This window comes from Aquarana catesbeiana, linkage group LG07 (assembly GCF_042186555.1).
Source record: "Aquarana catesbeiana isolate 2022-GZ linkage group LG07, ASM4218655v1, whole genome shotgun sequence".
NCBI lineage: Eukaryota > Metazoa > Chordata > Amphibia > Anura > Ranidae > Aquarana > Aquarana catesbeiana.
The window spans coordinates 30,379,919-30,406,471 of NC_133330.1; the positions used below are offsets into that span (position 1 = coordinate 30,379,919).

General features: G+C 43.4%; 1 protein-coding gene across 1 annotated transcript in view; it reads right to left on the reverse strand.

The window, feature by feature from the left end:
• EEFSEC (eukaryotic elongation factor, selenocysteine-tRNA specific) overlaps window positions 1-26,553 on the reverse strand; it is a 243,240-nt gene that overhangs the window by 185,647 nt on the left and 31,040 nt on the right. The window contains exon 2 of the mRNA XM_073591890.1: window positions 7,073-7,280. Coding sequence (XP_073447991.1) covers window positions 7,073-7,280 — 208 coding nt within the window. The remainder of the gene's footprint in view (window positions 1-7,072; window positions 7,281-26,553) is intronic.

The window sequence follows — 26,553 nt, forward strand, 5'->3', positions numbered from 1 at the left end:
TGTAAAAAACCTGGTTGATACTGCCTGTTTCTGTGTCCCCCTATGTGTACTGACCACGGTAATCATGGCTGCTGATCCATGATACCGTGGTCAATTTACGTCCCCCCGTCATCTCGCCGTGTGGTCAGTCTCTCCTTCTCCCCTCCCTGCCTGTCTGTCAGCTCAGTAGTCTGTGCCGTGAGAGCCAATCCCCGCCCCTCACCTCCTGCCGCTATTCCGCTGTGGCTGTAAAGTAATGAATATAAAACAATTGCATCCCCTGTTTTATGAAGATAAAAAGCACAGTATGTTAGTTATATTTTTAAAAATATAATCCTAAATACCTTCTTGCACAGCACCGCTGTGCAGTCACGTGACCAAACCTCTGCTGGCTGGCATATGTCAGTGAGGAATCTCAGCCCCTCCGGCTGCTCTCCTTAGATCAGGTAAGGAAAGCGGTGGGGGATCACATGACTGCACAGCGGAGCTGTGCAAGGAGGTATTTAGGATTTTGCACATGTATTTTGCTTTTTTTTTTTTTTGTAGTATAAAAAGTACCATTTTAGAAGAAAAAAAAAAAGGGTCCATGCATAAATAAAGTGTCCATGCAAAGTATGGCGCCTCAGAACGTCAGAACAACGAAACACGTCGAGAAAAGCATAAGGTGATTTAGCACGGTACTCCCAGAAGTTCTGCTCATACACCCGGAAGTAAGTAGCGAATAGGAAGCCACTCATGAAGGATGATTGTTGAGATGGCATCCCGCAGGAGAGATCGCTTTTTCTATCTTTGTGTGGGGAAAAGCACTTTATAATGCAAGTGGGTATTACCTATGTGTCTTTTAATGGGAGAGTTTTAAATAAAAAATACACAAGGTTCTATACTATCATCTTAGATTGTAAGCTCCATGGAGCAGGGTCCTCAGATTCCTACTGCATTAAAATGTATTGTATTTGTGCTGTCTACCCTCAAGTTGTAAAGCACTGCATAAACTGTTGGCGCTATGTAAATCCTGTATAATAATAATAATAACAACAGAGGCCTTGTTTTTCTATGGAAACTTATGGGAATGGAGATGTCCTCAGCTGAGGAAGGTCTGAGGAAGAGGGCTTGTCCCCCAAAACATGTAAATATTCAACCATGAGGCATTGGAACAGAAGAGGGTGCCTATGGCTACAGTTGTTGCTCAGTAAGCAGAGGAACCTCTGAGGAGGGGGGCTTGTCCCCCAAAATACATAAACCTCCAACCGTGTGGCATTGAAACAGAAGATGGTGCCTATAGCTGAAGTTGTTGTTCAATAAGCTGAGGAAGCTCTGAAGAAGGGGGTTTATCCCCAAAACACGTAAACCTCCAACAGCATGGCATTGCAACAAAAGATGGTGCTTATGGCGGGAGTTGTTCAATAAGCTGAGAAAGCTCTGAGGAAGGGGGGCTTGTCCCTCTGAAACATGTAAATTGTCTGGCATTGAAACAGAAGATGGTGCCTATGGATGGAGTTGTTGTTCAATAAGCTGAGGAAGCTCTGAGGAAGGGGTCTTGTCCCCGAAACACGTAAACCTCAAACCGTGTGGCACTGAAACAGAAGCTACATATGTCTAAAAAGGATTGTCGCGTTATTAATCTAAATTATATAAACACTGTTTATACAACAGTGGGTAAATAAAGTGACAAAAGTGCAATATACTTTTATAGTGTATAGAATACTCACATGCAAAATCATATAAATCATAATTGGTATAAAACACTGCTTATACAGCAGTGGATGATGAATTGACAATAGTGCTATATAGGACTGTAGTGTATAAATACAAAATCACACAATTCAAACTGATATGATTAAGATATCAAATGCAAACTTACAGGATTAAATCATAAATTCATTATAGTGAATCCTGAGTAATATAAAGTGACAAATTGTGAAAATAAAGTGCTATAGTGCAAAAAAAAAAAAAAAAATATTTGTGATACACGGGCCCTATATCTCACGGGTCAGTGTAACATAAATATCATAATGTCCTCATCAAACATAAAATTGATGCTTTGTTGAAGTGTCCACACTCTGGTGCTCCCCCCCTTAGGTAATAGCCACTCACCTCTGAGCGTGTGACCTCACATTTAAGTTCGATCAAACCACGCATGTGAACCACCTCTGGGTTCTGTGATTGCTGTGGGATCCTGGCCTGCCCAATAGCACTGTTTCCTCATACACATATGATAAGAAAGAAGGCTAGATGGTGTGATATCATTTTAAACCACAAATTTATTGAACAAAAAGCCCCAATACTGGGCACTCACATGGAGCTGGTGCTTCAGTGCACCAGTCTATCAGAAGCACAAAAAACGCTGAGATCATACTGAGGTCACAGGCCTCTCAGCTCTGAGACAAACAAGCTGTCTCCTACACCGTCCTGTCCCCTCTCCAATGCGTGTCGATACAGGGATGTGATTTATCTTCCTCAGGGGGATGTAACAGAAGCTGGTGTCTATGGATGGAGTCATTGTTCAATAAGCTGAGGAAGCTCTGAGGAAGGGACCTTGTCCCCGACACACGTAAACCTCGAACCGTGTGGCACTGGAACGGAAGACGGTGCCTATGGCTGGAGTTGTTCAATAAGCTGAGGAAGCTCTGAGTAGGGGGGGCTTGTCCACTGAAACATGTACACCTCCAACCGTGTGGCATTGGAATAGAAGATGGTGTCTATGGCTGGAGTAGTTCAAATAGCTGAGAAAGCTCTAAGGAAGGGGGCTCTAACTGTGTGGCACTGGAACAGAAGACGGTGCCTATGGATGGAGTTGTTCAATAAGCTGAGGAAGCTCTGAGGAAGGGGGCTTGTCCCCCGTAACACATGAATCTCCAACTGTGTGGCATTGGAGCAGAAGATGGTGCCTATGGCTAGAGTTGTTCAACTGAGGAAGCTCTGAGGAAGGGGGCTTGTCCCCTGAAACACATAAACTGCCAACCGTGTGGCACTGGAACAAAAGACGCAGCCTAAGGCTGGAGTTGTTGTTCGATGAGCCTGTTTTTATTCACGTTTGTGAGTATAATATTGTTCATGTTTTTTAATAAATGGTTATGGTGGTAATTCGCTAGGTGTTTACACCGGCTTGTGCGTGTTTTTCATAGTGTGTTGAAGATTACCCAGTCTGAGGAGGGCTGCATCGCGCAAAACATTACTTGCCAAGATGTTATGTGAAGTGCCTTGGTCTGAGTGCTGAATGGTTTGGATTTTTTGGGCAACATTTATCTGTTTTATTTACAATTTTTATATTTTAGCGCTGTATGGGTGGTAATCAAAATTGTTTGGCACCAGGTTTGGGTGTTATAATACAGCAATTGTGGTAATATTGGTTTAAATATTACTTCCCAGTGCCAAGGCTTCTGGAATTGGCTCAAAATGTAGTGAACTTGAGGGGTCACCCTTCCTGTGTCCGAGCAGGAGCAGAATATCCCTGTGATTTGGAGGGGGTCTCCACAGGCTTCAGCCTCTCTGATACACATTGAATTTTTAGCGTGAGCCTACAACAGTGACTTCCAGTGAGTGTAATCCGTTTGCCCACGGCTCTGATTGGGAACATTCATACGGAGAGTCAAAAGAGATTAACCACAAAGCTTGGGGAAATTCAATTACACTTAATCCAAACAGCAAAAAAACGAACATTGCGTGAAGAGGAACAATTGTTGAAACAGGTGTATTCATTTTAACAAATAATAATAACAAGTCGCTGAACGGACTCGGGGAAGAATGACTGGAGCTAGGTGATGCTCGGTGCTCATACGACGAAGACTTTCTCTTTAGAGGGACTGCCAAAAACGAATGTAGTTTTCAGAATCCTTTTCTGCCACTGAGGACAAGATCAATTGTACTTCAGCAGGAAAGACAGATCAGATATTTCCATTTTATATGGTTTTAGGACTTTCTATACAGCTGATATTAAGCCACTCCTATTGAAAAAGTATATTGAAAAAGCAAAAATAGGATTTTTATACACACACCACAAAATCCTTTTTTTTTATTTTTAGAGTCTGTTGAGGGACACAGGAAGTCTGTTATTATTATTATTATTATACAGGATTTAAATAGCGCCAACAGTTTATGTAGCGCTTTACAACTTGAGGATAGACAGTACAAATACAATACACTTTAATACAGTAGGAATCAGAGGGCCCTGCTCCTTAGAGCTTACATTCTAAGAGGGAAGGTCAAGAGATACAAGAGGTAATAATTGTGGGTGATGTGCTGATTGAGAAGATAAATGTACAGTTGTTAGGTGGGGGCCAGATAGGCTTCTCTGAAGAGATGAGTTTTCAGGGATCGTCTGAAAGTGGATAAAGTAGGAGAAAATCGGACGGATTGGGGTAGAGCATTCCAGAGGATGGGAGAGGCTCTGGAGAAGTCCTGAAGGCGAGCATGGGAGGAGGTGACAAGGGAGTTTGAGAGCAGGAGGTCTTGGGAGGAGCGAAGAGAACGATTAGGCTGGTATTTTGAGACTAGGTTAGAGATGTAGTCGGGGGCAGATCCTTGCGTCAAACTCCAGAGGTCGCACGCCTATCAAATGATACCCAGGGCAATCGCTAATCATAAGAAAGGTATTCTTCTATTTTCTTCTGTTTGCAGGTCGTTCCTGGATCCCCAGGCATTGGAAAACTATGACTCCTTGTGTTAGGGAATGGGTTGAGGAACTCAACTGAGTAATGAGGATGGAGGTCACCTGACCCTCGTGGTTCCCCGTTAACGGCATAGGCTTTCTCCTCAGTGAATTAATAGCCTACCATTTTTAAATTCATTTCTTTTTAGCAAGTGTCTACCTCCTGGGTGCTTTCTCAGTGCTTTAGACATGCTCTATTCTCTGGGTCATTTTACTCTTCTAGCTTCCTTTGGATATTTGTTTAAATTTTATTCCATGTAACTGCTGCAAAGACCTGATTTCTTTGTTAACTTGGTTGGCTCCCATTGTTGTGTGTATGTGTTACTACAAATAAAGAATTAAAAAAACAAGTGTAGGACACCCAAGGATGACCCCTCCTACTAGCATGTCTCAATTTAGTAGCAAAGTAGTATCGAGAACATGACGCAAAGGGGCGGGACTCTCAATGTAATCCAAAGGATATCAAGGAAAGTTCAAAAATACTTTTTTTTTTTTTCTTGTTCTTTGAAGGACACAAGAAATCTTTCACTTTCCGGACAAAAGCAGTCCATTCTAGAGATGGGCTTCAAAGCAAACAAATGCTGCCAGGCCCAACAGAAAACTGGGGAATGAGTGCAGCTTAAACAACCATCTGAAGGACCTTATGTCCCAAGCTGCCATCAGATGAGGCTTCTACATTGACCTGATGGAACTTAATTCAAGTGACTAGAAGACTAGGTTGCAGCCTTGTAAATTAAGGAAACTGTTGCTTGATGCCGAAAAGCCCAAAAAGCACTCAGGATTTCTAGAAGGGTGAGCCTTCAGAAGAAAGGGTGGAACCTGACCTTTGAGACCATAAGCTTGTAGGACAGTTTGTCTGAAGCAACTAGATATGGTGGAGCTAGAACCCTCTAAGTGACCATCTGGAATGCCAAAAAAGAAAAGCGTCCTTCTGGAAGAAGCAGGGGGTGAAAGACGCAACAGTCTGAACCACACCTGGACAACAGTGGGAAATCTCCTTTGGCAAACTGGAGGCAGACTGAGGGACTGAAGAATTATGTCCTGGTTGAGGTGAAAGGCGGAACCTACAGTGGTCCAAACAGCACCCTGTCTCTGTGAAAAACTAGAACATGTTTCTTGCAGGATAAGGCCATCAATTCAGGCACTCACATTGCAGAGCTGATGTCTAAAAGAAAAAAAACACCTTGTGGGTAAGAGTAGAGAGAGGAATGTCTCATTTGGCTTAAAATGTTGGCTTCTAAAACAGACAGAACCAGATTTAGATCCCATAGATTCACAGAGGAATGGATAGGGGGAGCTATATGGGAGACTCCAAGAGGTCAATGGTCTCTGAAACAAGACAGAAGGGCAGAAACCTGACCTTTGATAGTGCTGAGAGACAAACCAGATCAGGCTGCAGAAAGAAGAGGATTTGTCCTAATTTGTTTATGCTTCAAGTCGCCTCTCGGTACCCATTGAAGGGAAGTGCTGTTTCATGCGAGTTGCCTCACCAGAGTCAGTGACGTTCCCTTCATTGCTTTGTATAAATAGGATTTGTAGTCCAAGCGCCTCTTTGGTGTGCCCCTTTTGAAATGTCTATGCCTGGGATATACACGGCAGACAAGGCTGGAATTTGAAGCTCTGCCCAGCAAAGAATGCAATTTTCCTGTCTTGCCACAACGAGGCTCTGGTCCCTACATGATGGTCCATGTCTCTTGTGGCATTGTCTGACTGAAACGGGATCAGATGACCCTTCAGCAGAATGGTCCAATGCTGCAGAGAAAACCAAACCACATGAAAATTCTAGGATATTGATTGTAAAACAAGACTTCAATGACAACCAAATTCCCTTCACTGATAAGCTGCTCAGGACTCATCCTCAGCCCAAAAAGCATTGATCATGAGAAATGAGAAGATGCAGGAGCACACTTGTTGCCTCTGTGGTCAGACTCATCAAATAACTGGTTGATTTGGCCACAGTCTTGTATGACTGTATTCGAAAGCCCTCACAAAGTGTGTCTTTACAGACAGGGTAATTGCCGAGGCAATGTCAATGGCTCTGGACCTGAAAAAACTTTCTACAGCTAACTTGTTACCAGAATAGATTCTGGACAGCATGGTCTGAATGTGGCAAGCCAAAAGCCAGACTGAGGCTGGCCATGCTAGATAGTTGCAATCAGAGGGAACAGCTCTAGTAGCAGTGTAGAGTCTTCACTGAAGAAAAAAGGTTGAAAAGTAAGAAAAATGTGATGCTAGCAAATATAATTAATCTAAGTGTAGCACAGGTAGGTATAGAATAGGTAGGTGTGCGTGTGCGTGTGTGTGTGTGTGTGTGGGGGGGGGGGGGTTGAGGGAAAGCAGTTTTTTTATCAGACTACACTTCATCTTTAATAATCAGTGCATTACTTGACCATGGATTTGGGTATGTATTTCAGGCTCTCAATCTTGTCTATAAGCTTCACTTACTTTGTACTTTCCAGTGTCTTCTGCATCTTCTTGGTCATTCTTTCGATGGCTGCCTGCCTCTTGTTTTCTGGAAGCAAGTCAATTTTATTTAAGATCACCACCATCTTGTTGCAGGCAATCTGACCTATGACCAGACACTCAGCCGACTGCGTCTGCATTCCTTTTGTCACATCGATGACCAGCATCATCAGATCGATAATCTGTGCACCTGCCCAGGAAGAGACAATAAAAACTGTCAGAGCTTCAGCTACAGAAGGAGACAATGTGGAAATACCCCGTAAAGTAGTAAGGAGTAACCTTCTCAGATTTGGCCTATGGTGAAAAATAGGTTTGGCTACCATCCTAAATTCTGTGAGGGACATCTACAAACACTGATATATTTAGATGTAGTGATTTTTTTTTTAGGCTTAATTTATCTGGTTAAAAAACAGTCTTCTACCAGCTTTCTGAAAGGGATCAGATCTGCCAAGATTAGTAAGGAGGAACAAGTCAAGACTAAGGACCATTTTGTACATTCCTGGTCTGTTATGCCCCGTACACACGGTCGGACTTTGTTCGGACATTCCGACAACAAAATCCTAGGATTTTTTCCGACGGATGTTGGCTCAAACTTGTCTTGCATACACACGGTTACACAAAGTTGTCGGAAAATCCGATCGTTCTGAACGCGGTGACGTAAAACACGTACGTCGGGACTATAAACAGGGCAGTGGCCAATAGCTTTCATCTATTTATTCTGAGCATGCGTGGCACTTTGTGCGTCGGATTTGTGTACACACGATCGGAATTTCCGACAACGGATTTTGTTGTCGGAAAATTTTATAGCCTGCTCTCAAACTTTGTGTGTCAGAAAATCCGATGGAAAATGTGTGATGGAGCCTACACACGGTCGGAATTTCCGACAACAAGGTCCTATCACACATTTTCTGTCGGAAAATCCGACCGTGTGTACGGGGCATTAGTGCGTAGTGTTTGGTGCCATATATGATGCTTTCAGACAGCCCATTGATTTTGAATTCTGACTTCACGTCACTGTAAGATACAGTGATGTGGAGTTCAGCAGAAAGAACCGGTGAGAGAGCTGCCGGGGACCATGGAGATGGACACTCTTGGATGTGTAGGCTTCCCAGCAGACTTCGCAATTGAGCAGCATTGTCCAGTGCGCGTGGCAGGAAATCTACAGTGGTTGTAAACCTCAGACATGAAATATGAACAAAGCATATCCCTCTATAGTGTGTACTTGTCTCAATTAAGAGCATTAAATGGCACTTTTGTCTGCTGCCTCCTTCTATCAGCATGAATCACTTCTGACAAGTTTTCCCTTACACCAAGAGAAAAATGGTGACAGCCTCAGCTCTGTTCCTGTGTGGAGTGAGGTGTGTCCCTTCCCTCCAATCAGCTCTCAGAGCCCTCCCCACTAAGCTCTGCAGACTGTAACTTCAGCTCTCCTCCCCTTTTTTTTCAAATTTTCAGACAAGCTTTATAATTCGGCACATTGAATGGATACAGAGAAGAGAAGGCCTTCAGAAAAACAGGTACAACTTATGTAGGAGGATTTGCTTCATCTCTGTGTATCACCAGAGGCCAGTCACTTCACTGGTATATGTAAGGGTTTACAGCCACTAAGTACTTGCACTTTCCTTTGCAAGTACTGTATTTTCCTGAAAGCTATTTAGTACATAGCAGGGTCATGTAAAGTGCACCTGTGCACAGACTATGTACAATAAAGTATTTACATATTCTTAACAAGCGGTAAAAGCAATAAAATAGGGAAAATGGCTTCTGAACTTCCAATTCAAACATTTTCATTCTAAGCGCCTCGAGTCAGGAGGACTTTGTAGAGATTGAAAACCCTTTGCATGCTTCAAACAGAGTTTACACCTGATATCGCAGCTCTATAACATTCTCCTGTTCCATGTGTTTCCTTAGTTTTCCTTCATTTAAACACGAGACTGGGAGAGGGAACTGGGCCATTCTATTCGGGAGTAAGATTGGAACAAAGCAAACAAACAAATTCCTCCTTCAAAAAGCAAGCTAGTCAAAAGCAAGAAAGAAACTTCAAGCTCCTATCCTGTTGGTACAGGAGCCCGGCCTCTACACAAGGTTATAACAATAATTCCTGACCACTGCTGAAGAGGTGAAGAACAGGGTGGCAGCTGTTACACATTTGGTGGGCCTGTCCGCATATTCAGCCTTTTTAGGCAAAAAAATATTCCAACTATGTCACCTGATCTGGAGTAGATCCTTGCGTCAGACTCCAGAGGTCGCACGCCTATCAATGATACCCAGGGCAATCGCTAATCATAAGAAAGGTTTTCTTCTGTTTGCAGGTCGTTCCTGGATCCCCAGGCATTGGAAAACGATGACTCCTTGTGTTAGGGAATGGGTTGAGGAACTCAACTGAGTAATGAGGATGGAGGTGCTAACTGCCAGTCCCTATTAACGATCACCAGCTAAACTCCAGCCATTCCTTTAATTTTCCTGTAGGACCATGGTTTTCTGTTGCTGGTGGTCTCAGTGGTCTCCCAGGTAGGATTTCCCCTCTTTTTCCAAATCTCTATTCTCACCTATTTTTTTTTTCTGCTGTATTTCAATACCTTTTTAAATTCTTCCCACCATACTGAGGGTATGAGATAGCTGCATTTCCTTAAAGTGGAGTTCCACCCACTTTTACAACTCTTCAGCATCCCTCACTAAACTGTAAACGAATTGGATATTTTTTTTTTTTTTTCTCAGCACCTACTGTATATCTGCTGTATTCATTTTTCACTTCCTCCTCCCTGACCATGGCCCATCGCATCATTTCCTGTTTGCGATGCCTTCTGGGAAGGGGCGGCAACTTCCTCTGACACTGCCGGTGCTATGGAAACCTGACCTGAAACCTATTACATTGCTTGTGCTGCACTGAGCATGTGCGAGATCTGCAAGGATGAGATCCAGGAAGAAATACAGTCTGGCTTCAGATGCCCACACTTAAGATGGCCACGGCCTGCTGCAAGTTTGTAAAATAACAAACTACTGCTATAAACTAACAAAACAGACCTTAGTTTACAGACTAACTTTACTAGAATACATTAAGCTTATGTATTATAGGGGTATTTTTATTTAAAAAGTATAATTTCGGCCGGAACACCACTTTAAGATTAGCTGGGTAGTCCACACCTTGGCAGCCCCACAGCATTTCCGTTTGCGTTTTCTAAATACTATTTGTCATCATGCTCTGTGGCTCAACAGTTCAACCTGCAAAACAATGGTCATGTTCCTTCTTTTCTCTATGCATTTTTCTTTTCAACATCTTTGTATGTGTATTTTTGTTGTCCTGTTTTAAAACCTAACAAAGCCTATTCTTGAGAAAAAAAAGTTTTAAAACAAGTCCATGTTGATTGCTGCAGCTGCTACAACTGTGGAGTAATTCACCCTCAAATTTCCAAACAGAGGAACTAAAATCAACTCAACTCATTCTACAAATTATATCTGGGCAGCAGAAACCTGGTAACCCATTAGAAACCAACTGAAACCTGACTTCAGAGTAATTGTTGTGACCCTTAAAGTAGCATTAATGCCTCCCCCTTTTTTATTTGAAGTATCCACTTACACTAAGTCAGCTTACAGCATCAACTATTTTTTGGAGAACATATCCCCAATCTTTTACTTTTTGTAGCCACATGTCAGTGCTGCTGGCTTTAACTTCTGGTCGGGGAGTGTGCATTGTAGAGGTCACATGATCAGGGGTACTAGTCCCTCATCCCACTTGTGCAGTACATGCTCCTCCCCCCGTCCCAGGCTTGCCCACCTCAGCTGTACATTCAGCCCTTTTTCCTCTTTGCTAAAACAGCACGTCGCCCTGGCAAGTATTGAAGCATGCACACCCCAGCTGCATCACCATGGTCCCATGACCACCATCTCCAGCGTCCTGGGGACCAGGCACATGTGCACTCCATCACAGGGGTGGCTCCACAGAACCCTACAAGGCAGTGGAGCCATTCTCAAGATAGCAATGAAGAAGTGAGAAACCTCCAAGGCAGGAAGCACACAAGTGACAAGCTACAGACAGAAAGAAAAAAGCAAACACTGCATATCCTGTATAAAACTAATACTCTTGTCAGTGATACAGATAAGAAAGGCCTTCAAGACTGAGTCCACTTGCAGGCTCCTCTTCAATCTTGTCAATAAGAATAGGGTAACAACCACTGAAAACCCCCACACAATGTACAACATCGGCCTTGCTGCCCACTTTAGTTCAGTAGTGGGCAGACCAATACTGAAATACAAGCAGAAGAAGACGGTGCACCAGCCTAGTGCATTACCAAAAGACTCTTTATTAAAGGAGAAGGTACAGCCAAAGCTCGTTTGGTGATGTCACAGAGCTGGTCCAGGCTTGGCAAGATCACGACAATAGAGTCAGGGTCCACCCACATGGCTGAAGCAGCACCCGGCTCACCCTCCACAGCTCAGCGCTCTAGTGAGCGGGGGGGGGGGGGGGGGTCAGAGCAGAGAACGGTGACTGACAGTCACTAGCACTCTGCTTGCAGAGCCCTGAGAATCAAGCGATCGGTGGTGTTAGATCGCTTGGTTCTCAATGTTAGAGCCGGCGGGGGAGTCGGTATGATTGTGAATATACCACATTTGACATTGAGAGTTTAATGAAACTGTAAAGATACATTTGTGTGCAGTTACTGCAGTTAGAGAGGTCAGTGAATGCTTGTGTTAAAGTTCTTTTCTTTCTTATTAAGCATTTGCAAATACTGTAAAAAGGAGAAATGAAAAAATACAGTTGTATATAAGCTGCAAGCCAACTTGGTGCTTACACGGGGCTGAGGACTTTGCTCCCACCACCAGCAGTGAGTAAATCAAGAGGCACAAAACATGTCACATGACTAGAAGGGAGTAACATGCTCCCTATACCTAGAAGTGATGTATTTCTCTTCTCTCCTGGTAGCTAAATGGAGTGTCAGGAGGGCAAAGGAAATATGAATATTTGATGCTGAGGAGTGGGAAATTAAAGTGACCCTGTCACAACTGGGAGAAAATTAAAGTAAAAGCACCTTGTGGAAACCTTTGTTAAAAAAAAAAAAAAAAAAAAAAAAAAAAAAAAAAAAAAAAGCACCCTGTGGAAGAAGAACTTTTATACTTACCTGTCCTGTAGTGAATAAATAGCCACTCACTAACAGTTCTACTGCTATCTGACACTTCCAGGTGTGTTGGATATTGAGCCCCTCTATAAGAGCTGTGGGTTTCTCCCGCCAACCCCTACGTCACTACTGAGTCCCGTGATTTCAGAGAGCAGCGGCGATTGGAGCTTTGCAAAAGAGTGAAGATTTAACTCACCACCCACTGGACGGGCAAGTATAAAATGTTTTCTTCCATAGAGTGCTTTTAAAATTCATTCTCTCCCCATGGCACAGGAAAACATCTTGCAATTAAATCCATCCAGGGCTCAAAAGGCAATTATTGTAATTGTGTGAACTGCACTCAACTAATGGCTGAGCACACAGGGTGGCAGCAAGACCCAATGGTCAACTCAGGACAGACAGGTGTTTTAAGGACTATCGTTCTCTGTGTGACATCTGCTTCTTGTCTTAAACTGAACTTTCACGAGGAAAACTGAATTACATCGGGAATGCCCTTTACGGTACATATTTTACCAATCTGATCAAAGAAGAAACAAAACAAAATGAAGTTTACATACCCTGGCAAAATTTATGATTTCCTGGTCATTTTTCTGAGAATATGAATGATAACACAAAAACTTTTCTTTCACTCATGGTTAGTGTTTGGCTGAAGCCATTTATTATCAATCAACTGTGTTAAGGATGAGGCTCTTTATCTTCTCAGCTGGTAAAGCTGCCCATTCCTCTTGACAAAAAGCCTCCAGTTCCTGTAAATTCTTGGGCTGTCTTGCATGAACGGCACGTCTGAGATATCCCCAGAGTGGCTCAATGATATTGAGGTCAGGAGACTGAGATGGCCACTCCAGAACCTTCACTTTATTCTGCTGTAGCCAATGACAGGTCGATTTGGCCTTGTGTTTTGGATCATGGTCATGTTGAAATGTGCAAGTACATCCCATGCACAGCTTCCTGGCTGATGAATGCAAATATTCCTCAAGTATTTTTTAATAACATACTGCCTTTTTCTTGCCATCAATTTTGACCAAATTGTCTGTGCCTTTGTAGCTCACACATCCCCAAAACATCAGCGATCCACCTCCATGTTTCACAGTAGGAATGGTGGACCTTTCATCATAGGCCTTGTTGACTCCTCTCCAAATGAAGCCTTTATGGTTGTTGCCAAAAAGCTCAATTTTGATCTCATCACGGCAAATGACATTGTGCCAGAAGGTTTGAGGCTTGTCTCTGTCCTGTTTGGAGTAAGCGGGATACTTTGTATCGAGGCACTGAGGATGGAGGTAAGCGGGATACTTTGTGGCATTTGCGTAGTAATGGCTTTCTTCTGGCGACCTGACCACGCAGCCCATTTTCTTCAAGTGCATCCTTATTGTGCATCTTCAAATAGCAACACAACATGTTTTCAGAGTGTCCTCTATTTTACCTGAAAATATTTGTGGGTTTTTCTTTGCATCCCAAACTATTTTCCTGCCAGTTGTGGCTGAAATTTTAGTTGGTCTACCTGACCATGGTTTGGTTTCAACAGAACCCCTCATTTTCCATTTTTTGATTAGAGTTTGAACACTGCTGATTGGCATTCTCAATTCCTTGGATATCTTTTTATATCCCTTTCCTGTTTTATACAGTTCAACTACCTTTTCCCGCGGATCCTTTGACAATTCTTTTGCTTTCCCCATGACTCAGAATCCAGAAACGTCAGTGCAGCACTGGATGAAAGATGCAAGGGTCTGTCAGGATTCCAGATACTCACTGACCTTTTATACACACACACTAATTACAAGCAAACAGATCACAGGTGAGGATGGTTACCTTTAATAGCCATTCAAACCCCTTTGTGTCAACTTGTGTGCATGTTATCAGGCCAAAATCACCAGGGTATGTAAACTTTTGATCAGGGTCATTTTGGTAGTTTCTGTTGTCAATATGATTTAAAGAGAGTGAACACAGTTGATTGATAATAAATGGCTTCAGCCAAACACTAACCATGAACCATGAGTGAAAGAAAAGTTTTTGTGTTATCATTCATATTCTCTGAAAAATGGCCAAGAAATCCTAAATTCTGCCAGGGTATGTAAACTTATGAGTACAACTGTATATATAGTGCTCAGCATAAATAATGAGTACATCCCAACAGATTTGTCAGAAAAACTTTACCTTTTTTTCTTTTCAGTCTTTCAGAATGAACATTTTCTATGGGGCACTGTACTACAAAATACTCCCACAAATGCAGGCCACCAAGATTTGTTCATTTGCACACACAAAAAGTATTTTTCCTAACAAATTCATTCAAGAACATTTTGCAAAAATAAATACACCCCAAGGAAAGTCTTAGGCTCCTTTCACAGATGTGCCCCTGTTTTTCGGCATCCGCTTGCTCATCAAGAGGTAGCTCCGCTGATCCCCGCTGAGCAGGCTGATGACAGGTCCATCGCCGCTTACTGAGCAGAGCGGAGACGGACCTAGTCCCGCTCTCCTCTATGGGAAATCAGATGAAAATGGATTGCCTGTCCGTTTTCATCCGATCTGCAAATGGATGGAAAATAGGACCTCCATCCATCTGGATTTTGCGGACAGGATTGGATCAGAATAATGGCGGATGTCAGCAGACATGTGTCTGTTGACATCCGCCGCTCCATAGGGTTGAATAGAGGGTCCGATCACGTCTGAAAAACCAACAGGCGCACCTGATCGAACAGCCCATGTGAAAGGGGCCTTAGGAGCAAAGCTAAATTTTAGACAACAAAATCCTAATTAACAGGACTTCAACTACAAGAGAGAGTCTAATTATTCATTAAACGGGTGTCAGCAGACAGTTGATTATAAAAGGTCGTTGCTTAACAAAGAAAACCCCTCCCATTTCATGCTGCCAGCAATGGCACCACATGGAAGAGAAATGTCACAAGGACTGAGAAAGAAAATAATTTCTTTACACAAAAAAGGTGAAGGCTACAAGAAGTTCTACAAAGCTTTACTTATCAGTCAGAATATTGTAGCAAAATTTATACAAAAAATGTAACAAAGATGGAACTGCAACCACCTCACAGAGAGGTCCAGCCCGTCCACAGTTAACACCTCGACAAGAGTATCTTCTGATGAGACGGGTTGAAGAAAATCGCCATGCAAGTTCACTGCAGTTAGCTAAAGAAGTAGAAAGCCGAACTGGGGTGATTGTTTCCCGTGACACAATACGGTGTACACTGCAGGGGAATGGCATGCATGGGTGTCGTCCACGAAGGAAGCCTCTCCTAAAGCCCATTCATAAAAAAGCCTGCCTAGAATTTGCCAGGGAACATGCTGAAAAAGAAGACCACTGGGACTCTGTACTCTGGAGTGATGAGACCAAGATGAATGTTTTTGAAACTGATGGCTTCAAAACCGTATGGCGTCGCAAAGGTGAGGAATACAGCGAAAAATGCATGGTGCCTATAGTAACACATGGGGATGGCAGTGTCCTTCTGTCTGGGCTGCATGAGTGCTGCTGGTGTCAGGTAGCTGCATTTCACTGATGTGATCATTAATTCACAGATGTACTGCTCTATAATTGAAAGAGAAGATGCTATCATAACTCCGTGCCCTTGGTTGTTGTGCACTTTTCCAACATGACAATGATCCAAATCACACATCTAATCCCACGTACACACGACCGGACATTCCGTCAGAGTAGACTCTGACGGTCTTTCCGACGGAGTTCCGCTGAAACAGACTTGCCTACACACGATCACACCAAAGTCCGTTCATTTAGAACGCAATGACGTACGACGGGACTAGAAACAGGAAGTTCAATAGCCAGTAGCCAATAGCTGCCCTTGCGTCGTTCTTGGTCCCTCGGACTAGCATACAGAAGAACGGTTTTCCCAATAGGGGTTGTGTCCATCGGAAAGATTTGAAACATGTTCTATTTCTAGGTCCGTCAGAATTTTAGAAAGAAAAAGTCCGATGAAGCCCACACGCGGTCAGAATGTCCGACAGAATGATTCCGTCGGACCCTTTCTGCGGGAAAGTCCGGTCGTGTGTACACTGCATAAGGCCACTGCTGCATTTCTGAAGAACGGGGTAAAAGTGATTCGGTGGCCAAGTATGTCTTCTGATCTGAACCCAATCAGGGAACACCTAAGGGGGAATTCTGAAGAGACGAGTTGAGCATAACTCTCCATCCAGCATCCAGGCTCTAAAAGAGGTCGTTCTTGAAGAATGGAAAAAGATAGTTGTTGCAATCTGTCGCCAAATTGTTCATTCCAAACCTAGAAGACTTGGTGTTGTCCTTACAAATCATGAAGGTCATACAAAATACTAGATGGAGTAGTTTTTATTGTGGTGTGTATTTATTTTTATCAAGTTATATTATTAACTTTGTTCTATAACCTGCTTTGTCAAAATTTTGGAAATTGTTCTCGTGCTCATTGGGATATTGATTAAAATTTTACCTTTCAAAGGGGGTGTACTCATTTATGCGGAGCACTATATATATATATATATATATATATATATATATATATATATATATATATATATATATATATATATATTATATATAGTGAATATATATAGTGAATTACTTGTATTTGATGCACCAAGTGATTCACCTCTGGTTTTCTGGTTTCACTTTTCACAGCGGCTTTTTTTTCCCCAATTTCTAGAGATCCATCATAGAGAATAAAATTCATGAGTCATGAGAAGATAAGGCTCTAGGAGTAGGATAGAGCAACGGCTTAAGGTCAGCCTTTAACTGCTGACCACACAGATAACTATAATACACATCCCATTCAGTGACCTGCTTAGAGCATCCGAAACCACTTCCCTCGCTGACAGCAGCACTGGCGGGATTAAAGAAAATGAAACCTTTTCAGGAGCAGAAATAGTGGAAGACACCGGTACAAAGGGGGCTTTTTTGTTTCTCTTGTAGCAGGTGAAAAACAGCTTTTGAGAGGATTACACGTAGTATCCCAGAAAATCAAAATTTAATTAATTGAGCTTCGGTGTGCCTTAAGTTAGACATTGGTTTGGGAAGACCAAATTTTTTTTTAAACACAAAAAAGTTTCACAAAACTAGGACCAGAGTAAAGGCACATTGCTGCAACTCAGGAACAATGACGGATTGACACTGGAGATATGAAACAATGGCACAAGGAGTCCCTGGCCAATGGCACACTGGCATCCAGAGTTCCCCAGTCAATGGCTAACCTTTGTTAGAGTCCCCAAACGATTGAAACACCAGCATCCAGAGACCCCAACCAACTGCACACCAGTACCAGAGTAACCTGCCTATTACAGACATCCACCAGAAATACACAGCCAATAGTCCACTGGTGTAGATGTCCCTAGCCAACGGAATACCAGTGTCCAGAGCAGTGTTTCTCAACTCCAGTCCTCAAGGCCCCCCAACAGGTCATGTTTTCAGGCTTACCATTATTTTGCAGAGGTGATTTGATCAGTTTCACTGCCTTAGTATTTACCACAGCTGTTTCATCTGAGGGAAATCATGAAAACCCGACCTGTTGGGGCGCCTTGAGGACTGGAGTTGAGAAACATTGGTCCAGAGTAACCTGCCTTTGGCAGACTTGCATCCAGAGATCCCCAGTCAATGGCTAACTTTTGTCCCTAGCCAATGGAACACCAGCATCCAGATTCCACAGCCAATGCGCTTTAGTGTCCGGAGTAACCTGCTATGGTAGACGTGCACCAAAAGTACCCTGCCAATGGTTCATTGGTGCCTAAGGTCCCTAGTCAATGGCACACCAGTGCATGATGTCAAATGGCGAATGACAAACAAATTCTTGGGGGATCCAGGCCATTGACATACTAAAAATTGTCACAGACGTGCTATGGAACTCCATAATTGCCTTGACCTACAAAACAACAGAACAGAATGCCTTGACCTACAAAAAAAAAAAAAAAAAAAAAAATCAACAAATGTGTTGAACAAATCTGTTATGGCGAAGGATAAACAAGAGCAAAGTACATACACTATATTACCAAAAGTATTGGGATGGCTGCCATTACACGCACATGAACTTTAATGGCATCCCAGTCTTAGTCCGTAGGGTTCAATATTGAGTTGGCCCACCCTTTGCCGCTATAACAGCTTCAACTCTTCTGGGAAGGCTGTCCACAAGGTTTAGGAGTGTGTCTATGGGAATGTTTGACCATTCTTCCAGAAGTACATTTGTGAGGTCAGGCACTGATGTTGCATGAGAAGGCCTGGCTCACAGTCTCTGCTCTAATTCATCCCAAAGGTGTTCTATTGGGTTGAGGTCAGAACTCTGTGCAGGCCAGTCAAGTTCCTCCACCCCAAACTAGCTCATCCATGTCTTTATGGACCTTGCTTTGTGCACTGGTCCAAATCTTTTCTTGGGAGGGGGGATTATGGTGGGGGGTTGTTTTTCAGGGGGTGGGCTTGGCCCCTTAGTTCCAGTCAAGGGAACTCTTAAGGCATCAGCATACCAAGACATTTTGGACAATTTCATGCTCCAGTGGGAATAGTTTGGGGATGGTCCCTTCCTGTTCCAACACGACTGCGCACCAGTGCACAAAGCAAGGTCCATAAAGACATGGATGAGCAAGCTTGGGGTGGAGGAACTTGACTGGCCTGCACAGAGTCCTGACCTCAACCCTTTGGGATGAATTAGAGCCGAGACTGCAAGCCAGGCCTTCTCGTCCAACATCAGTGCCTGACCTCACAAATACACTTCTGGAAGAATGGTCAAACATTCCCATAGACACACTCCTAAACCTTATGGACAGCCTGCCCAGAAGAGTTGAAGCTGTTATAGCTGCAAAGGGTGGGCAAACTCAATATTGAACCCTACGGACGAAGACTGGGATGCCATTAAAGTTTGTGTGTGTGTAAACGCAGGCGTCCCAATACTTTTAGTACTATAGTATAGCATTTCTTTCATGCAGACCATGATCTTTTCTTATTTAAATTCAATGTGATGATGGCAGGTTGCTAGATGACATCTAGGACTCAATCTGAATCTTTTCCTTTCTTAACGAATGTCAAACTTGTCTTGATTGAAAAATTGTTCTCACACATCTATGGTCATCTGAAGGGAGCAACAATTTACCCACAACAGAGCCATGAAAATGTTGCCTGTTCTTAAATGAGTGGTATATCAACAGAACTTTCATGATCTTCATGATCGGTGAGAGTTGTGATCCCTTCTCTCTGGAGAAAAGGTAAATGATCAGCTATTGGTTGTAACAAATATTTCTAAGTTGCAGGAGGAACCTCTTCACACAATCTGTTTTAGATAATCAGTGCTTGTCGGTGCAAGTATACATGGCCAGGTCGTCTCAAGCGAAGCTTCGAAAATTGCATCAGCTGATTTCTTAATCTTTTTTTACAGCAGCCTTTCTCAACCTTTTCAACACAGAGGGTCCCTCAAAATAACTTTCCAGTCTCAGGGAACCACTGCCAAAAAAATACTAAACCTAGAACTCATGATAGATTAGTGAGATGGTCAGTGGGAAGAACGCTCCTCACACTAGTGGTCATTGGGAAGAATTAGCTCTTCAAGGATAGCTAAGAAGACCAACTGTGTCAGTTGGAACATATCTGAGAGGCAGAAATGTCTTATTGTTCAAGGAACACCTAGAAACCTCTGGAGGAACCCTGGTTGAGAAACTCTGTTTTAAAGCAATCATGATATGGGGGGGGGGTGTCAAAAGAAACCATGTACACCTACGTGGGATCAAATAGCATCAGCAACGCAACCCATGCCATTCTAGGACGATGGCACACAGACACTGGGATCCCAGGATGGTGCAGTCTAACCAAGAATAACAAAACCAAGATGCTAATTGGTTACTTGGAGGTGGAAGAATAGCCCTTTCTGCACATATTTTGATAAATGAGGCTAACTATGTAAATTGCAGCTTTTACCCGCAATGCACTGCAAAGCATGAACCGGCATACTACAGCCAAAATTGCCCGGGTCATGTCAACCACTTAATAACAGTACACGGCTGTTAATTTCTACAGCAAAACAAAACTTCAAACTGAGAAACCTCTACTGATTGAAAGCAGAGGTCTGGTGAAATGCAGTCCCGGTTCTGTTATTCCTTCCTAACCATCCATGACTACCAGCCTTGAAATAAGATAATCCTCTTGATCGAAGGGGAATTGGGAACAGACCACGCTCTGCTAATGATGCCCTGGCACAGTCGCCAGGTTGTAATGGTTTAGAAAACGGGGAAAGGAGGAAAAAAAAAAAAAAAAAAAATGGAGATCCGCAGATAATACTTCTGTCGTTCAGATCATTCCAACACTGTTCTCTAATTTTCTGAGCCTTTGTGGCACTTCCCTTACAAGGCACGGCGCTGCAAATCAATGCGGGTTATAAGGCTTAGTTATGGTTCATTGAAGCACGAGTCACAGTTTAAGTTTTATTACGAAAAACCAACAAAAGCCAAAAGTAAGACACAATGGAAGGCAATTTCTCTTCAGCAACAGAGCAGCAAAGAATAATCAGTACTACCAAATGTATAATATAGTATGTAACATTTCTACATAATATAGTACCCAGCTTTGTAATCCTTTGGGCAGCGTTGTCATTCTTATTGTTTCTTAGGATTATATATGTTAAAAATCAGATCAATTTTTAATTCCTTCCAGGCTAAGATGATTCTGGTCTGAACTCTTATTTTCAAGCTTTCCAAATTGAGTGAACTGTGTACATGCATGTGTGCATTTGTCTACACCATGCGTGTCATACTAAGGCTTAAAGCACACTGGGCTTCAAAAAAAGTCAGTTCCCTTTACAGAATAGAACGCTTATATAGAGCGTTTTTTTTGTACACAGTTTAGGCGAGTTTTGCATTTTTTTTGTCAGAAAGCTCTAATCAGAAACACAAACTAGAAGGGTTTTTTTTTTCTGCCTCTAAAAGCTGAGCTTAAAATATGCCTCTAATCGTTCTGATGTGGATGGACACATGAGCTGCTTCTACAGGCAAAAACACAAAACTCCTGTAGAAGCAGCGATTTTTAAGCCAGTGTGCATGGACCCTAAAAATGCTCCATTGAGAACTACAAAAATGGATGTCACAGCTGTGCCGAGTATTCTACAAGAAATGGTTAGAGACATTCTACATGAGATGGCCAGAGACCGTGGACATTCTACAAGGGATGGCCAGAGACTGTGGACATTCTACACGAGATGGCCAGAGACTGTGGACATTCTACACGAGATGGCCAGAGACTGTGGACATTCTACACGAGATGGCCAGAGACTGGACATTCTACATGGGCTGGCCAGAGACTGTGGACATTCTACATGGGCTGGCCAGAGACTGTGGACATTCTACATGGGCTGGCCAGAGACTGTGGACATTCTACATGGGATGGCCAGAGACTGTGGACATTCTACATGGGATGGCCAGAGACTGTGGACATTCTACATGGGATGGCCAGAGACTGTGGACATTCTACATGAGATGGTCAGAGACTGGACATTCTACATGAGATGGCCAGAGACTGTGGACGTCCTACATGAGATGGCCAGAGAGTGTGGACATTCTACATGAGATGGCCAGAGACTGTGGACATTCTACATGAGATGGATAGAAACTGTGGACATTCTACATGGGATGGCCAGAGACTGTGGCCATCCCATGTAGAATGTCCACAGTCTCTGGCCATCCCATGTAGAATGTCCACAGTCTTCTGGCCATCCCATGTAGAATTGTGCCACTGCCCCACCGCCTGTTTGCCTCTTTGTATCACTTTAGAACTGGTGATGCTCACCCAGAGCTCACTTCTTCTGGAGTCTCTGTCTCTGGCCATCCCTGGCATCCTGTACATGGGATACTTAGATGAGCTTTCCAGAAAAAGTGAGCTTTGGGTGCGCATCACCAGTTCTAAAGTGATACAAAGAGGCAAGCAGGCGGTGGAGAAGTGGCACAACAGTATGTTTATTTGACTGTGGAAATTCTACATGGGATGGCCAGAAGATTGTGGACATTCTACATGGGATGGCCAGAGACTGTGGACATTCTACATGTCACGGTCAAGGAACCCTTAGCAACCTCTGGCAGGATCTCTGGTTCAAAAAGGCCGCTATAGGGGGTCATAGACCTCATATGAAAGCCACCAGATACAGCCCTAATTAAGAAAACAAATGCAGCCACCACATCTAAGGACTAGTTAGCTGTGATGTGACATTTTTGTTCTTGGGTATAGTTATCTTTTTTTTTTTCTTTAAAGTTAGATATTGTACTTCCCTTACCACATACTCCACCCCCAATACCTAGGTGAGGATGATGTCCTTATCCTTCCTGTGAGATCTTAGGGAATACAGAGCAGCTTGAGAAGATGCTCTTACAAGAAACAGGCATCTCTCGTCACACAATTTGGGCTGCTTTGCATTCCCCAGGATCCCTCCAAAGGGAATAGTGACATCACGTCCAGGATTTCGAAAGACATAAGGGTAAGATAGGTATAACATCAGACTTTTTTCTTTTTATAGCCCCAATCTCTGGCCATCCCATGTAGAATGTCCATAGTCTTCTGGCCATCCCATGTAGATGGTCCACAGTCAAACAAACATACTGTTGTGCAACTGCCCCACCGCCTGTTTGTATCTTTGTATCACTTTAGAACTGGTGATGCTCACCCAGATCTCACTTCTTCTGGAAAGCTCATCTAAGTATCCCATGTACAGGATGCCAGGGATGGTTGCTGGACAGCAGGTATATTTCCCCGTTATTTGGGTTGTGGGGTGCTCGGAGACATTTTGTGTATTCAGGGGATCTCACAAATACAGGGTAAGGGGTTCCAGGTTGGTTTGAGAGGAGAGGAATGATTGGCAGGTCTCTCAGGATTGTCAAGTCCTTATTTGGGATTCAGAATTTGGAGTTTCAGAGAGACTTTGGGTGGGAAAGGGCCTAAAAAACGCTGATTACAGAGATTTTGGTCCCAAGAGAGTTACCCGCCTGCAAGGGCAGATAAGCAACTTTTTTTGTACTCAGGGGATCTCACTCATACAGGGTAAGGGGTTCCGGGGTAGTCTGGTTGAAGAGGAGAGGAATGATTGGCAGGTCTCTCAGAATTGGCAAGTCCTCATTTGGGATCCGGAATTCATAGGCTCAGAGAGACTTTGGGTGGGAAAGAAAATCCAAACTCTGATTACAGAGACTGTGGTCCGAAGAGTGTTAACAGCCTGCAAAGGAGGATAAGCAAAATTTTGTGTACTCAGGGGATCTCACTAATACACGGTGAGGGGTTCCAGGGTAGTCCGGTTGTAGAGGAGAGGAATGATTGGCAGTTCTCTTAGGATTGAAAAGCCCTCATTTGGGATCAGGAATTTGGAGATTCAGAGAGACTTTGGGTGGGAAAAAAACCCCAAAACCCTGATTACAGAGACTTTGGCCCCAAGAGGGTTAACCCGCCTACAAGGGAGGCTTGAAAAGTAGCAGGAAAGAGTCAGCACCTGTTGAGGTGAGGTAGACTGGAGTGGTTCACAGCTGTGAGAATGTGTGGACTATCTGGCAAGTGAGATATTGTTTTGGTGAGCTCCTGCGGACTTTGTGGTACCCTGGAGCAGATGGGGACCCCAGAACCTAGTGTGGGACTGGTATACTAGCAGTGAGCCATTCTGTTTTTGCTATACTGTTTTTGAAAGCTCAATAAAGACTGCTTACTTTTACAAGCGGCTGGCTGGTGATCCCAGGCTCTCCATATTACACCCCTTCCTCTTACCCATCAGTGTACACTGCAGACACTCCCATCGAGAGCCTGATTTTCTCTCTCAACTAATGTACTGCATCTCTGAACAAAGCTGGATCTTTTCATTTTTTCACTTCATTCTTGAAAAATAAAAATGGGCCCTGAATAAGGCAGTGCTCAGATTAAAAAAAAAAAAACATCAAACTGTTGATTTAAAATAAGCATTGCATAATATGTCAGCACTATGTAAATGAATACAATATATAAAGCGAGTCTATTTGTGGTGGATGCTGGGCGAGCTTTTAATTTAATTTTCTGTTTAACAAAAAAAAATAAATTTAAATAAGAATAATTTCACTTCAAACAGCAAAGCGGACTTCAAAAACAGAAAAAGATTAATCAATTTTTACACAATTTGCATTAATTATTCACTTTAAACGTTCACTTAGCAACTGCGAAATGTAGAATGAATGCGGCTGCCAACATATTATGCAATTTAGGCAAGCAAAGATATTTTGGCCCCATTTGCTCAAATCAGGGAGCTACAATCCGAAGGAAACAAGCACAGGAACCATGTCGGAGATCTGTAGCATGACGGAGGGTCCATGGCGCTCTGCATTCACAGTATTGTCCTTAGTCTTTTGGCATCACTCAACCCAGAAGACTGAGGACATCTTGTGGTGGGCAAGAAGTACTGCGGGGGACAGCTGCAGATTCAGATAAGAATTGCAGTCAGAAAAAAAAAACAAAAAAACACTAATGCCGCATACACACGACCGGACTTTCCGGCAGAAAAGATCGTGTGTGGGGCTTCATCAGACCTTTTTCTCCGAAAATTCAGACGGACCTAGAAATAGAACACGTTTCAAATCTTTCCGGTGGACTCCTATCGGGAAAACCATTCGTCTGTATGCTAGTCCGACGGACCAAGAACGACGCAAGGGCAGCTATTGGCTACTGGCTATTGAACTTCCTTTTTCTAGTCCCGTCGTACGTCATCACGTTCTAAACAAACAGACTTTGGTGTGATCGTGTGTAGGAAAGTCCGTTTCATCGGAAGTCTGTCAGAAAGACCGTCAGACTTCAGTCCAGCGGAACGATCGGTCGTGTGTACGCGGCATGAGGGACCATATGCCTCAGTTGGCTTTTCTCTCCAGGAGGACGGCGCCATTTTTGTTCAGGCATTATCCAAAGTCACTATTAGGGATGTCCTCAGGCGGGCGGGTTCAGAAACAAACTCCACCGTGAAGCGATCAAAGCCGACAGCCACACACATGCAAGGAGCGTGTTTACATGCAGCTGCCGGGCAGTGAATGTCTTGCCACCTATAATTGGCTGATGGCTTTGACAACTCCCTAGTGAGATAGCTCGGGCGGGTTCGCACTCGTGTCCAAATGTGCCTGAGCTCATCACTAGTTACTATCTACTTCCTAGGTGAGGTGGCTGCTCAGAGAGGAGACAATTGTATACATTTTGGTGCCTGTGCAGTTCTCGTCTTTCTTCAAAAATGTCTGACAAAGATCCGCCCCTGCTGCAGCCGCTCACCATGTGCTTAAACAGAGTTACAATGCTGCAGTCTGATCAATGGTGAAGAGGAGACTGAGGGAATGCTTCTTCCTGCCTGCAGCAGACTGAAGAAATCCTCTCTGCCTATTATAAATATTCCTATCAGACATGTCTCTGATAAAAGGCTCAGCAGTAAGTGGGTGTTGCAGCAACTACCAGTTGGAAACATCACAGATCAATGTACGTATTCGCCAGCACACCATGGATCATCAAATATCTTCCAAAGCTTTTATTGCAGAGAGATCGCAGGCATGTGCCTGATGAAGGGGTCCTGGGGAGGCGCTGAAATGTTGCGCTTAGTCCTTTGTGATGTGATCTATCTGCAATAAAAGCGTCGGACGGCATTTGACGATCCACGGTGTGCTGGCGAAGATGTACATTGCTCATCTCAGCCTAACCACTGGATTTAAAAGGTGGCTTTTTCAATGATAAAAGACCAATCTTTTTGATAAACAATACTGCTGCCATATATTGTGACATGTCAAATGGATTCATGTAGAATTGTAAAGTTACTGAGAGATCCCCTTTAAATGCAATTTAATCTAAGCATATACAGTGCTGGGAAAAAGTATTAGCCCCCTTCCTGTTTTTTTTTTTTTTTTTTTTTTTTGCATACTTGTCACACTTAAATGATTCAGATCATCAAGCAAATTTTATTACACAAAAATAACCCAAGTAAATACAAAATGCAGTTTTTAAATGATGATTTCATTTATTAAATCGGAAAAAAATATTAAAAGCCAACAGCTACAAATACTGCAGCTGCTGACTTTTAATATTAGGACACTTACTTACAGGGAGCCCGCGATGTCGGCAGCCGAAGCCGATCTGTCCATCGGTTCTCGGCTGCTGCCGCCGCCATCCGTGCGGCTTCACTTCCTGATTCCCTACTGCAAGTCGCGCTGCGCGTCCTCACTGAACCCCGCTGTCCCAGAAGACAGTGGGGGGGGGGGGGGGGGGGACAGAGTAGGCACCAGAAGTGGCGTACGTCACGTGATCACCACAGTGATCTATGCCAGGAAGTGGGAGCAAATACCTGTATTAGACATGTATCTGCTCCCTCCTCCCCCCTGAAAGGTGCCAAATATGACACCGGATGGGGGGGAGGGGGAGGATTCCAAAAA